The sequence below is a fragment of the Thermobia domestica genome, chromosome 6 (genome assembly GCF_964235325.1).
Source record: "Thermobia domestica chromosome 6, izTheDome1.hap1.1, whole genome shotgun sequence".
NCBI lineage: Eukaryota > Metazoa > Arthropoda > Insecta > Zygentoma > Lepismatidae > Thermobia > Thermobia domestica.
The window spans coordinates 46,863,307-46,879,993 of NC_137459.1; the positions used below are offsets into that span (position 1 = coordinate 46,863,307).

Genomic DNA, 16,687 nt, shown 5'->3' on the forward strand with positions numbered 1-16,687 from the left:
AAATGGGTTTGGAAGTGTAACTGTTCAACTCAGCAACAACGAAAATTATGAATTCGACACTAATATTGGTAATTTTTCATCACTTTTATGTATCTCAATCTCCCCTCCCCAAGTTGCGGGGCTGAATTTGGATATAAACGAGATAGGAAGTGTCACTGTTCAACTCAGCAAACCCGAAAACTATAGACTCGACAGTAATATCGGTCATTTTCGAACATTTTAGAAAGACTCTCCCTCTCCTTCTCCTCCTCCGCTAAGTTGTACCGTCAAAATGATATAATAAAAATCATCCCAGACCCGAACCTCATCTATGTTGAAAATTTGATCGAGATCGGTCGGGTGGTTGAATAGTTATTAACTTATATAACACCCCTCCCCTAACCTTCCCTTAGGTTTTACCGTCAAAGCGAAATTATATTTTTAAAAAAACTTTCCACACCCAGACTTCATCTATGTTGAAAATTTGATCGAGATCGGTATGGTGGTTCAAGAGTTATTAAGTTTCATTTATTTTTAAATATCTTCCCTCCCTCCCTCTACTTAAGTTGCACCGTCAAAGTGATATAATAAAAACCATGTCAGGTCCGAACTTCATCTATGTTGAAAATATTATTGAGATCGGTTGGGTGGATGAAGAGCGATGAAGTCACAAAGACAGTCACTTTCATTTTCACTTTTTTTTTTTTTTACATATAACTCCCCCTCTCCCTCTCCTACGTTGCATCGTCAAACTGAAATGATAAAAATCGTTCCAGGCCCGAATCTCATTTATGTTGAAAATTTGATCGAGATCGGTCGGGTGGTTCAAGAGTTATTAAGTATTATTTTTTATTTATATCTCCCCCTCGTCCCTCTCCCCTAAGCTACACCATTAAAATGAATAGACAAAAACAGTCCCAGGCCAAATGTTGAAAATTTGATTGAGATTGGTCCACCCGGTTTTATATCTCTCCCTCCACCCGACCACATTCGGAGTTGCTGTAATGAACAGTGACACTTCCGATGCCGTTTAAATCTAAATTCAGCCACGCAACATGGGAGAGGAGGAGGGGAAAGAAATATGAAAATGATCGAAAATGACCGATATCAGAGAGCGCTTTAGTAGTAGTAAAAAGTGACTGATTAAAGGAACATATTGCTATTTTTTCTTAATTTAACCCAGCGAAGTGGGTAATTGATGCTAATCAATACATATAATAAAAGTAAGTGTGGTTTGTCCGTGCATGCCACAAAGGCTGCGAAACCAACACTCGGAGCCCCATGGGAGTTTTATATTATTGTAGCACTATATCTCCCATCTATGAAGAAGGTTTCGGTTTGGACTAGCAGGGGTCCTAGAGGGAGAAACCGCCCTAGAAAAGGTGTTACTGTGCTTAAAAAAAAAAAAGTTTAAATTTTAACGACAATGCGTGCATTACTTTATTTTCAATTTCAATGTTGCTTTTCTTTCTACACAAATCATTATTGATCGAATAGTCCAGAATGTTCTAGAATTATCAACCATCTTGGAAAATGTTACAGACTGTTATAGAAGTTTCCCAAAGGTTCGAGAATGTTCTAGAATTTTCAGGATGCTCTAGAACTTTCTAGAACTATTCAGGATGTTCTAGAATGTTCGAAATTGTTGTAGATTGTGTTAGCATGTTATATTATTTTACTATAGGTTCGAAAATGTTCTACAATATGCACCACTAGGAAGGTACACATTAAGAATACGGAGTAATTTTTATTAAAGTTTACAGGTATCATTATCATTATGCTCAGGTTCTTCTCAACCTATTTAATGTTTCGAAGGGAAAATGGTGGGGTTATGTCTAGATGATGGGAGCCAGACAACAGAACCTACCTTAACCTAACTTAACCGAATCCGAACTACTACTACTCTTTGTACTACTACTAGCACTACTTACTACTACTACCAACTACCACTACTACTGTTTGTACCACTACTACTACTACTATTTGTTCTACTATTACTACTGCTACCACTACTACTACCAACTACTACTATTACTATTTGTACTACTACGACTACTTCTACTAAAGGCTGCCTCTCATATCTAAACAGAATTATGTCTGTGGCGCCCCTGAAGTTTACGTGTTCCAGGTTGAGTATCGCCATGCGCCAACACAAGAAGAATCTATATAGAGTAGCGACACTATTTCCACAAAGAAACGTGTTTCACACTTACGGTAAGAATTAATTATTCAGAAGCATAATTAACTAAAATTATAGATTGCTGAGAAACAATTTTTCTGGGAGGTACACTCATGTCCAAAATTATTGTCGCATATCTATAACTATGTTATTGTAGGAATATAATTTGATAACGAATTCACCCGGTATTTCTTATAATGCTATTATGTGTATAATCGGCAAAGACATGTATATGACAAATTTCATGTCAAAAGAGCAGTAAATAAGAACAATAAAACGAAAATAAAACTTTCTTGTCCATTTAGCAACATTTTGTTTTACTCATTCTAACTTTCGTATTTTATAATCCTTTTCCTGTGAAATTTACCACAAATATAACTTCCCGATTATACACATAGTATCAGTATCAAAAGTACTCTGCAAAATCATTATCAAATTATATTCTTACAAGAAGCCAGTTATAGATATGCGACAATCATTTTGGACATGAGTGCACATTGACAGAAAGTTTATGCCAATTTCATCTTCAAATTACTTAATGCTATTTGGCACCAGTGTGCTCAAATAGCACCAAAGAAACTTAACAGGCAACGATGGACCGGAATCTGAGCCATTACGTTTATTTACAAGTTTAATTAAAAGAAGAAGATATAATGTCTAGAGGCATCGTTGAAAATACAATGATGGTTTCAGAATTATCACAAAGTAACTAAAATGCCCATTCTTCGCACAAGGAAAATACGTTTATAGGAAATGAATTACTCTCTATAAATTGAAAATTAAATAAATGCCAGGGAAACTTTTAAAATATAAGATCGGATCAAGGAAAAGTGAAATTGCCAGACAGTTAATTGTATGCCAATGATACTGTATGTTTAAAACTGCTAAAACTATAACTTAGTGAACAGTGTATTAAATGGAATTTAAGAGTGTTAAGTAATAATAACGTTAAACAGAATACTGAAACGTAAAACAGGAGGTACGGTAATCTTGCCACTGATGACTAAAAGAAGGACGCAGAAAGAACAGCGAAGAAATGAAAGAGGTGAGGAGCACGAAGCACGTTTTGCGTCACAACGGAAGAGAATGAATACATTAAGAGAAAGCTTAACACATACACAACGAGAAGAAATTAAAGAAGAGGATCGAGTGAGACACCCAGCAAGTAGACACAGAGAAACTGCTGAAGAAATAAGATTACAAAACGAACTAAGTAGAATTACAATGAGTGGAATTCGAGAAAGACAACGATCGCAGGCGCATGAACAAAACATTAGTGTACGAGACGTGCGAGGCAGAAGAGGTAGATATTATATTTTGTCAGATGAGGCATTCCGTTATGATCCTACTAAAGAGTATAACAAACACAAACACGTTGTCATCGTTAAAATGGATCAAGTCTGTATGATCTGTTGTGCCAAGAAATTCAGTAGAGAAACACCAGGAAAGTGTTACAAGAATAGAAAAATTCGACTAACACCATTGAAAAGCCTCCTCCAGAATTCTTTGATTACATGCCTGCAGAAACTCCGGAATCAAAGCATTTTCTACAAAATATGAGAGCTTGTAATGCTTGCTTTCAAATGGCATCATTTGGTGCTACATCCATGAGCAGTGAGGAACATCAATTCAGTATTGTGTTTTCGATCAAAGGATAAGTCTATCATAAAATGGGATCATTGCTACCACTGCCAAATGATTCTCATAGATTTTTGCAGGTGTATTTCATTGGGGACAAAAAAACAGAAGTAGATCAACGTTGCGCAAAAATAAGTCGATTGAGGCGGGAAATAATTGAAGATTTCCAGAAGATTTCACACAAATACAATCAGTTGGTTCAGGTATTCAAAACAGCACTGGACCGAATGATATCAGACGAGCACGAAGTTGTGATTCGGGCAGACGAAAGACCAATTGGAGAACAAGAACGTCGATTCAATGCACCTCAGGTTAATGACATTGCTGTTATAAATGCGGACAGTGAGTGCACAAGTCGAGATATAATTATTCAAAGAAGGAAGGAAGGGTTACAACAAATCGCAGAAACACATCGTTCTTACGATGCACTTCAATATCCATTAGTTTTCTTAAGAGGAGAAGACGGATATCATTTCAATTTAAGACAAGTGAACCCAATACAGGTGCCGAAACAAACAGAAAAGTAATTGCGCAACGATATGATTATAGCGAGTCACCTATAGGTATATTTCCCCTGTGCGAAGAACGGGCATTTCATCTAGTAAATAATAAAATAACATGAATTATTTTTAACTTGAACCAATTGAACTTGTAGAGGGATAACTAAATTACAGAAAATACAATCGATTTCACTCCTGTTCATATAAAAAATATTAGTTCGCTAATTGGCATTCCTTTACCATTATATCTGGTATACATCCATATAATAAAAGGCAAGCTTCAGATGTATGTGTGACACAACAAAACTAACTCAACAAACACTTCAACTCATATTTACAAGACTGTATAATCACTTACCACACAACATTTAAAGAATATCGAGAATACAAGAAACTTCAAGAATGGGACATTGACATTTCTTGTAGATAAAGTATACTATAGCATTTTGGAACGTCTAGAAATTATGTTTACAAACTATATATTTACACACTTTTTAGTGCAACATTTTGGTATTTTATGGATTTTTTATGTATTGTAATTATGTATAATGATACTTCTGACTTGTGTATGTATTTGGTCTTCTGTAACCATTATCTACAATAATAATAATAATAATAATAATAATAATAATAATAATAATAATAATAATAATAATAATAATAATAATAATAATCTTGATTTTAGTGCCGCGAACAGCTTTTGGCAAAAATATAGCACGTTGTATCAGAGCATTACATTGCGATGGAATAACAATACTAGTACTAATATAAAAAAATATAGATAAAGTCAGTTAAGCAGAAATAATTTCTTGTCAACGCAGTAAAAATTATCAAGTTGTCCATCTATCTAAAACAACAAGAAGCTAAGAACAGCAGTCATAAAGTTACATTTTGGCTTAAATGTTTCTAAACGTCATTGGTTAAAAACTATCAGTCAGATCACATAGAACTTTCACATTGTTTAACACAGTGAGTCTAAAATGAGCTTAAAGAATCTGTCAAACTTTTAAAAATTTCACATTTCCAATTCAGAGGAACTAAAATCGTGCTATTTCTTATGCTATGATTGGGTGCTTTAAAACCCTATGTTTTGTAAACAATATTCACTGATATAAACGTTATCTAGTATTTTTTGCATACATACTCAGTCGAAATTTTTTTGTCTATTCATAAGACTTTCCAAACCCCAATAATCAATCCAATATTCATAACTATGTGAGTAATAGCTAATTTTCATTTTAAAATATAGCAGTCGAATAAAACATTTTTGCACAGATTCAATCTTGTTTGTCAAAGTTTTAGAAATGCTGTTCCAAATTACCGAGCCAAATTCTAATTTTGGTCTTACAAATAGTTTATATAGAAATACATACGTTTTATCTCTTTGAAATACAGGCCACTGTTTAAAAATAAAACCTATCATCCTTCTGGCACCTTGTGCAATACAATTTATGTGAATAGAAAACTTTAACTGACAGTCAAATGTAATACCTAGGTCTTTAATAATGCTTACTTTCTCTATTTGTACACCATTGACCTCATATTTACTGACATAATATTGAGTTTTATTGGTGTATGTCATAAATTTTATTTTCTTATCATTAATTTTTAGAGAATTGTTTCTACACCACGTGTTTACTGCATTTAAGTCTTGTTGCAGTAAATATTTATCGAACTCATTGTTGACTAACCTGAACAACTTCATATCGTCAGTTGCTCAGTCATATCGTCAATAATAATAATAATAATAATAATAATAATAATAATAATAATAATAATAATAATAATAATAATAATAATAATAATAATAATAGTTTGAAATGCACCAGTGAAATTAAACTGATAGTGAATATAAAAAATCGTATCAACACAAATTAGGAAAGCATAATAAGTGGAATACTCACCTGACTTCCTTCGTCATTTGGCTCTGTAATAACATCTGCTGCTAATTTTACCAGTTCTTCCTTCTTAACTTGTATTTTATTTTCAAGATCGTTTATCTCCTCATTTTGTTCTGAACTCTCGCCCTTTGACTTAATATCCACTTTCTCTGGGTCATACATTTCCATCTCCATTTCTTCATCTGCTTCTGGCTCATATCCACAATCCTCCTGGATTTGGTGACTGGTCTCCTCTACGGTCAACTGATCCTGGAGATTGTCTTCCTCGTCTTTCAGGGATAGATTCATTAGAGTAGAGGGATACATTGAAAATTAATATTAGGGATACAAACGTAAACAACAATAACTAAGTAATTGTTAATACACTAAAGAGATATTCACATCAATAGATATTCCTTTGGTATAAAGAACTATCACGTGCAGTTTTTGCTCAAAATGCGATTTTAACGGATATAGGGGTAGTTTGGTGTAGATCATATACCTATGAAGACATTTACGTGGTTATCATACTTTTAAGGGGTAATTACGTCATAAAACAAAACCCACCATCTGTTGAGACGAAATTGTACGACATAACGTGAGAAAATTATTCATTTTGTGGGCAACATTGAAAAGCGAGTGACTATGAAATAGTTGGTGAGAATGACAATGGTGGAGGAAAACTGAAGAACCTCGAGAAACTCTACAGAATGTTGTCCATTACAAATTCTCATGGTCTGGAATTGAACTATGGACTCTCTTGCCAGAGTTTCTCGTTCTAAGAAACATACGGGATTCTGTATGTATATACAATAACATGCATACCATACAATGACAAGTAAGAACATTGTCTGATATGAGTGTTTCTCGTAGGTTTCGTGCTGATGTGTACTTGTGTGTGTTGTTAAATAAAGCATGTTTCTACTAATATTGCAATGGTGAATTGAAGAAAGTGAAGATGTATGAACAATAAAATATATATTGGTGGTAAAAGATATTCTCTAATATTAAAGTTAAAATTAACTTGATTTACTTGTACCTAAATCGTGTACGAAGAATTATTACAAAGACGTTTCTTCCTCCACGCATCGCCCTCTGTGGTAGGACAAGATAGTTCTCCATATAATGCTTCAATAAACCTTCAAAATGAAGGTGATTTTAAACTTCTGTTAAGGATTCTAAATCAAAATACGTTGGAATAATTAATTTAATTAGTATGAATAAAGAGAAAACGATAACTTTGCTTTCTTGCCTGTAATTTCAAAAAATGTACAGTACATATCACTTATGGTAGAGATCCAACACGCATTTAATATTACAACAGCTGGTTCCACATCACCACCACCACCACCCAGTATTGATATTTTGTATGATCAAGTATTTTTTGTCGTTAAGGCATATATCTATATTTTTCCAACAATGAATCAACAAATAATTTTAAGACAGATATTGTATTTCTAAATAAGCATTAGTTAAACAATATTTAAGTTTGGTCAACAATGAATGAACAGGGAAAATATTAGGTATTCTTTTGTATTATGGTAAGATAATACATCAGCTACATGATGTCATGAAGACGAAAACGCAATGAATGTGAAGAGCTATGCAAAGAATCCTCATTTTGCATGACGTTGACAAAGTTACATCCCAGATTGTGGTTGTCAATGAAATACCTTTGGGTTTCAAAATTACTGTGGTATTCCTCTTATTCATCTGGTTTGGCTCCTCTGATTATTATTGGTCAAATTCGAAGAAATGCCTCATGGTACTAACATATGTTTAAAACAGTCAATACAAATTTCATTTTTTAAAAGAAGAGGTTAGAAAACTATAGATTGGTATATCCACCATATCACTCTCAAAGATGATATGTTGAATTGTTGAGTTGAGTTGATTTTGAGTTTAACGTCCCTTCCAGCAGCGAGGGTATATAAGACAGGACCTACTGATTAACGTCGAATCCAAACCACATGAGTTCCATGAGTATCGAATCCGGGTCTCCCACGCCAAAGGCGAGTATGATAACTTCTTAGCCAGGAAGGATCTCTAAGATAATATATTAAATAACTATGTACTTTCATCCCTATAGTTCTCGCCTTTCTATATATATATATATATATATATATATATATATATATATATATATATATATATATATATATATATATATATAACATGTACGTTTCCCCATCCTCCATTCGTACAATGAGAAAACTCCTGCTTTCACCGAGGATCAATTGCTTTTATAACTAATCCAAATTTAAGCAAATATTAGAACTACCATCTTCCATTGCACTGAATCGGTAACAATGACATGAAGCACAAAGTGACACGTATTCTTTTAAAAGCTCTATTCCTGCCTGCAGAAAGAAAAGATTTGTTACCCGTCAATGGTTGACGCTTTGCCCTACAGCTGAATACGGTTTCTAAACATAGACTCTGACTGACTGCGGATGCACTAGAAAAAACTGTTGAATTTCTCTTCCCTGCTCATTTCAAGTGTAAATATTTCAGTCATAGAGGATTTCCTGGACACATTCAAACTGAGCTCTAGGATCTTCCAGTTTTTCCCAGTAGAGGCGCTAGTAGTGATTGCTAGATGAAAAAGTGAGCGTCTGGTAGCGGTAAAACGAAATACTTGGAAAAGGGGGAGAGAAAAGCCACCTTAAGATCAAGTTAGTAAGGGTTATTGAAGATAAATGGTCAGAGTCGTGATAATAAATTTATGATGGTAAGGGTCATGATAATAAATTTACTTTTGAATATTAGGAAACAAGAATACGCAATAATAAATGCATTCACCGCGATGATCATCATCTATAAAGTGTTACAATATGAAAAATAAAGATAATTTCTTCACCTGTTAAGTATAACTCAGATCCCACAATTATTACTAAAGACCATTAATAATAATAATAATAATAATAATAATAATAATAATAATAATAATAATAATAATAATAATAATAATAATAATAAAAAGCGACTATATGGTCATAAGAGTGATGATAATAGAACCTAATGATGAGAGATGTAAATTTTTATCAAAAAAGATGTTTAGAAGATTGACTTCCATGAAAAAAAAAAGAGTCTGATAAATTCTCACTTCTGATTTTATGTAGAATACTCATCAACGCGCCCACCCAAATAAGTACAAAGATGAAAATAAGAAGTACATCTAATGTAAAACACGTACTTACAAAAAAGAAAATGTAATATATTGAGTAACTAAAAATGTAAAAGGAGAAAAGATAAGAGATAATGTTACTCCATTAGTAGAAGGTATAAATGCATTGCGATGTCTATCACAAAATATACATATGTTCACATTTCGTATGCTAAAAAAGGAATACTAAACTCAAAATCAAATCAAGCAGCCTACTGCTTAATTGTGGTCTAAAATAATAGTCAAGGTTAATTGAGACCAATGTCTCAATGTGCTAGAACACAGACACGCAAAGCATGGCGTCAATGAAAAAGCACTCACAGTCTTATAATACACTTTCTTACAGCTGAGATAATATCGTGGCAATGGTATATACTATGAAAGTTGATCTTCCATAGTGGTTCATGTCCTTGGTGAGTACATTATCCAGGAAAGGGGAAAGGAGAAAATTAATGGTGAAGGAAGAAAGGGGCCTGGGACCTATAGGTACCATCCCGGCTTTTGCTTGGTGTGAATGAGGAATACCAAGACAAAAGCTCACTCAAGATAGTTGCCCTGAAAATGTTGTTACACATCTTCAAACAGGTGTTCCCACCGGGAATCGAACCTGGAACTGCTCGCACTAAAGGCGATAGCGTTAATGACTACGCAACGTGAGGCCACATAAATGCAATTAATAATGCACAAAACTATAATAGACTTATCGTTTAGGACACTCGTTTCCACCACACACAGTTAAGAAGTTTAGGATTCATATCTCGTCAAAACTTTTCATTTGCGTACGCGCCTTTGGCGTCGGAGACCCGGGTTCGATTCCCGGCGGGAGCTCACGTGGTTCGGATCCCAAAATAAGCTGTAGGTCTACGTCCCATGCAGACTCGCTTATGAAAAAGGACGCTTATGAAAAGGATATATATTTACTTCACATTCACTACTTCACAATGATTGAAAACCTGAGTATCTTTTGGTATGAAGGATATGCGATCTCCAATGAACAGATTTCACTAATTTGCGTTTCACCATCTTACTTCTCTGGCTTAATGGAGCTTTAAGAAAAGAAAAGAAAATGGGCCTCATACTTTAGAGAGTAATTTGTAACACGAAAGCAATGACACTGAAACTTTGACAAAAATCTGACCGCGTACGGTACACATTGTTTTTGTGCTTAATCGGTACCTTAATTTAGTTTTCATAAAATTCCGTTATTTAAAAAATATTAAACTGTAGCACTGAAAAGAGGAGGTCTCACTAGACACCAAACAATCACTGATAATACCTGAAATATCTAGTACTTGGAATCGCGGTATGCGTTTCCTTCCTACCTGGAAATATGCTTTTATCAACACAACAGAGAAATTCTTATATTCAGAGTAATTTCAGTATCAAATTCAGTAATTTTCCAATACACGTTAACTTTCATTGATCGAAAACCAACAATTCACTCCTCCAGATATCAACTAACTAAAGCTTGTGACAAACATCTTGGCATTTCAGCTAAGCGAACAAAACGCAAGCTCTGACGCGACGTTGCCGAATGCTATGGGGTGTGGCTATGGCTAAGCAGACAAACTCCATCGCGATCAGTTGGCAGAGGATAGACGTGGATATGTACAAAATAAATGGCAATACCGCTGGCTTCTCATTTGCTCGCAGCATTTAAAGGGAACTTCGAGCGCCGCTTTCAAATGCCAAGATGTTTGTCACGCCGTTTAATTACAAATTCAATCGTATATGTAATCCGGAGGTTCAATGCAACATTCACAAAAGCTCTTCATTGAGTTTTATCCTTGACGAACTGGATACTTTTCTACTCTGCATTCCTATTTTTACGAAATCCATCTTAATATTGTTGTTGCATCTTTACCTAGGTCTTTCCAGCGGTCTTTCTACAAGTGGACTTCCAGTTAAGATTTAGCAAGTGTTCTTGTTTTGTTCCATTCTGGCTACATGACCTGCCACCTAAGCCTACTACAATGTTAGATAAATTTTATGAAGTTCTCACCATTTCCCATTCCTGTCCGTCTTCGGTCCCAATATTCGCCTTAGAATTTCACTTTCATGTACTTTCAGTCTGCGTTCTTCCCGCAAAGTAAGCGACCAGGTTTCAAAATCAAACAGCACAACACGCATAATTATCGTCTTATATATTAATATTTCTTAATTAAATGAAATGAAACGAAATCTTTCAATTTAGCGTCCTAGGTTGCGGCCGTTAGACTAATGGAGACGGATGATTAAGGCAAGTGTATGATAATGGAAGAATTGGTGGAATGAAAATGTAGGATGTAGCGGGAGTACCGCTAGAAAACCCACGGACACGAAAAAATCTTCTTTAGATTTTGTTCTTTTTTTTTTACAGAACAGCAACATATTATAATACATGGTCACTCAATATTAATTTTCCCTATATATTACTATTAAAATTTTAACAATTTATCTGCTAATTAACTTAATAATTGCCACAGATAATATAACCTAGTAATGATAAACAGAGAATTAATTTGCATTTTGTCTGTTGCAATATACCTTAACAAATTGTAACTTATTTAATGTCTGTAAGGTTTAATAATAATTTTAGGGGACCCGAAATTTATTTTAGCAGGTGGATCCGCATAGTTACTATTGTAACGCCAATGGCTTCATGCCATGTTAATTAATCAAGATAAGTTGTATGTATAGTCATGTAATGAACCTGCCGCACAAATTTTATTCACTTGCACGTTTCTTTCGGGGTGCTGAAATTTTCAAACAATCGCGTACTAGAAAACAACTCTCAAACCTCTAAACATGTGGGTTTGTGTTAATTTCAGAAATACCGATGATTAAATGAGACAAATTAAAAGCAGTTAATTAAATTAATGTCTATTTACCGTTTGTTCTGTTATTTTCTATTGGGGATTCCGTTTCATTAGCTTCTTCCGCTAACTCATCATTCGACTGCTGCATCTGTTTCTCTTTACAATTGCACGAGTTCTTCTCCGAATTCTTTTTCTCTTTTGCTAGTTGAATTTTTAAATAGCCCCACTTCGTTCGTAAAATGGCGTTTTTCTTCTTCAGTTCTTCATTCTCCTTCTTAAGCTTTTCAATCTCTTCAGCTGTCATCTGAAAGACATTTAAAATATAAAAATATATCTTGATGAGATATGAAACGAATCTATTTCCTGTCACAATATATATAAAATGTGAACGTCACAATATATTATGTTTACTCATCACGTTATTAATTGAATCAGCGAGTGGAAGGAGAATATTCCAAGAAATAAAAAAGAACATCCCGCGTTAATAATTTCTGTGTAACTAAATATCTAATCTCATTACGTTTTTGGCATTTTTGAAAATGATAGGTCCTCAGATATGCTACAAATGTCCCATATAAATATTTGTGTATAGGTAACCTTATTTTCGGTCAGTGGTTCAGTTTTTTCATTTTCAAAAAGTAAGGTGTTATGGGATGTTTGCCTTTTTTCACTCATCGATTCAACTGATTCGTGTATATTGGAATTAGCTAACCAAGATTATACAAGTTTGTCAAACGCACAAATACATCTAGTTTGTTCTATTGAATTTTAAGAATATACATAAAAGGTACGGGCCACCGCACTAAACTTAGATATTTATCTATGAAACACACACACAAAAAAAATCATTTGAGTCGTTTTTTCAGAAAGTAAGCTAAAAATAAACTCACCACAAGAGTGCTATTAGTTTGAACCTTTTTGTACAGAAAAATTTACGACACATTAATTAATGAAACCTTTATTTGTGGAATATGAACAAAATCGCCTGAGTCGTTTTTGAGAAAAAAATCCGAAAAAACACCTTGAAGATTATTCAAGACAAATGAGATGCCATATTGTTAGGTTTTGTTTATTTATGAACACACAACACAGATTGTTCAACACAAATGAGTTATATCATATTGTCAGGATGTTAATGAAATATTCATTTATGAAATATGAACAAAATTGCATGAGTCTTTTCTGAGAAAATCATCCAAAAATTCACGTCCAATAATCAACTACTCCTCAATTTTTTCCAAAGAAATGACTTACACCTAGAAACAAAACTTTTATTCTAATGCGATATGTGCGAAACGCTAAAGAAAATGCGTACATGTTTAAGAAAACCTCAAACTTTTCGTTTCAGAGCCAGAAATCACGTTTATATTATCGCGAATTCTCTCAAAATTGGGCATTACTTGAGATAAATGCGAATGAAAACAAAAAGTGGAATTCTTGCTGATTCTTGCTAATAATAATTAAAAAGCATATTTCCAATATTATTGTAAAAAATCGTTGCATTTTACTGAAAACATACATGACGCTAAATTAAGTTCTCCATAAAATTCGTAAGCTTGCATGGCATGATGTCACTTTCTTTGATTTCCAACGCCTCTTTGTGCGTCACTAAGGCCAGCCGGGACCTTTATCCTCACCTTATTGTCGGGAAAACAAAAAACTTCCGAAATAAATTAGAGTTAGCTCAAGAGGCAAATTTGGCTCTGCTACTGCAGAGTCAATTAAAAAGGGTAGTGATTCTCACCAGGCTGAAGATGAAGTAAAGTTGAAAACCTGCGTTTCAAAAGTATTGATGAAGCTGCAAAATTACACGCAAGCAAGTGACGACAATTCTGTGTCGAGAGTTTACGAAAAAATTTGATCCAGAAACTGATTAACGTCAATCCCTTTTTAAAAAGAAAAAATATTCCCTTTTCATTAAAAGGTGCCGGTACTCCGTACCGTTGTCTACCTCCAGAAAAACTATGTATATAGTCTTATAAAAACATTGGTTTAAATTTTATCGGGAATCTTTTCATGCGCTGAAGAAGTTTCTAGTTTTCATTTTACTAGAGTATTTATGATTATTTGACCCGTTACATAGACTATGTACTGTACATATTTTCTAGACACTTTAATGTTCAAGTTATTAATGATAAGTTTTCAAACTTCATTCGTAAAGCTATCATTAAAAGCATTAACAATTTCAGTTAATTATATATATATATATATATTACCTGAACTTGGGCTTCAGTAGTTGCACTTTGTCCCTGTTGAGCTTCTTCCTGTTTCTTTTCCAGTTTGCTTACGTCATCCTCTGACTGGTGCATCTTCTTTCGCATCTGAAGCAAGAAAAAGTAGACGCTGCATATAACATCGTTTTAAAATAATAAAAATTGTTATTTAAAATATTTGAACTTCCATCTGCACTGTAAAAATATATATATATTTCTTTCAATGACTAAGATTGTGTATCAATTTATCCTTATACATGTGTGAATAAAGAAACTACTTTTTAACTAATCTGTATTTTCCCTTTTATGATTATTAATGCACAATTATACATCATTCTTAACAATATAAGGTTATTCTCGTGAGATCAAGTTCCACTATATCGACTGTAAGAAATCGAACATGGTGGTAATTCAATATCATAATTTATAATGTGATATATTTTTGGTATTATAAAATGAACCGAAACTCTACAAGTTTATTTTTTTTCCTTTCGAGCGACGATAGAAGAAAAGAAGGTTTAGTGATTGTCGAACGTATTTACACGTTTCATGACCTCTACAAGCCGAGAAAATCGTTTTTGGATGTCCAACCGTCCGTTCGCCTGATGTAGATACGTTCACTCGTCTAGAGGGCGTATCGTACAACGTATCTGCACCAAATTTTAAACTTATGAATTCTATAAAATTCTCCAGTGCTATTTCCCGAATTTTTTTCCTAGTTTCAAAATTAAGGGTAATTTATTGAAGAATGAAAATCAAAAACTTCTGTTTTCCCGAATACATTAATATTTTATTAGCAACCTCATAGTGTAATACAAAACTTTTCTCTGGGAAAATTCAAAAAGGGTAATTTACTCTTGTGGGTAAGTTTTTCCCGGAAGATTTTTTCAAAAACGACTCAGGCGATTTTGTTCATATTTCATAAACAAATATTCCACTAATAAGCCAGTACAAATCATTTTATATTAAAAATTTCACAAGAGATATTTTATTGTTTTTTCGCGATATTTTCTCAAACTATTCAGGCAGTTTTGTTCATGTTTCATAAATAATCATTTCTCTAAGAACCCCTATGGTTTGAACAGTTTCTCATGAAAATATCCAAGAGGGGTCGTTTGCTCTTGGAGGAGCTTTTTTGATACAGTTTTCCGAAAACATGTATTATAATTTTCTTTATGTTTTGCAAATAAATATTTCCGTAATAACTACAGCATAATATGATATAATTTAAGAATTAAAAGCAAGAAAGTTTAGTGTGGTGGCCTGTAGAAAAATACCCTTTATTCATCTTCTTGTCAGGGTACGCAAGAAGTACTAAAGCCACAATTCTTGTATATTGCCTTCACAATTTACATTAATCTCTTTTTGCTAGCAAAGATATGTTGAAATGTTTTCAGTTTACACTTGTACGGTTTCCTGTTTCTAAGAGCTTCGATTGTCATCATAAGTATAGAGAATGACTTTCTTAGAGAACACAGATTCCTACTTAAGGAAATTATTTCCATGGAAAGTATTATTCTGATATTATCATAGTGTGGGAAAATCCTGAAATAAAACATCTCGAACAACAACTAAATTCTTTTTTAATCCTCTCATATTCAGCAGAGACTAATGGATAGACCTATATTTTGTCACTTAAAAACTTATATGAGGTACGAGAACAAGTTTTTCAGTGCAACAATACAAGGAATAATTTTATCCAATACGAAATTGAAGCTGCCAGGAAATCATGTCACTCTCTTAAAATTTTCCATAATACTATTTGGGTTATATATTGTCGACAGATAAGACACATATTAATCAATAAATCACATTTAGCTGAACAAAATAACATGATTGGAGTAAATTTTCATTCGTAGTTTCGAGAAATCGAACTTTTATGGCGCTAAACTATATCTTGTTCATTTCCAATAATAATTGAAAGTTTTTATTTTGGTGAAAGTAATTGTTATTTATTTATTTATTACCCAGGGTGAACCAAATGTAAGTAGACAGTAAAAGATGACATTTATCTTGAGATTACATATACAATTATATTTACTGAAGAGAAAAATATTAATTTAAAATAAACTTAGTTATAAAGTTTATAACGCAAACACGATATACAGGGTGTTTCAAAACAACACCGACAACGTTTGCGAGGTGATTCCTGACACCAAGATGAGACAAAAAGTATAGACCAACCTGGCTTCCTTTCGGAGTTATAGGCTGCCGAAAACTTGAAAAAACGAACTTTAAAGGTCCATAGCTCCAATACTATGGGACAGTGTTCGAAGTGGAAAAAAAAGCAGAGGCGGTATGTTTTATTACGATTTTGACTTGGCATACCGGTTA

At 33.5% G+C, this 16,687-nt stretch overlaps 1 protein-coding gene across 2 annotated transcripts in view; it reads right to left on the bottom strand.

Annotated features, from left to right (window-relative positions):
• The window catches only part of LOC145687657 (uncharacterized), a 92,589-nt gene that overhangs the window by 31,321 nt on the left and 44,581 nt on the right, over positions 1-16,687 (bottom strand). For both annotated transcript variants that reach the window (XM_081761118.1, XM_081761117.1), the window contains exons 7-9: positions 14,357-14,461; positions 12,213-12,444; positions 6,201-6,466 (exon numbers count right to left, since the gene is read on the bottom strand). In XM_081761118.1, the coding sequence (XP_081617244.1) occupies positions 6,201-6,466; positions 12,213-12,444; positions 14,357-14,461 (603 nt within the window). The remainder of the gene's footprint in view (positions 1-6,200; positions 6,467-12,212; positions 12,445-14,356; positions 14,462-16,687) is intronic.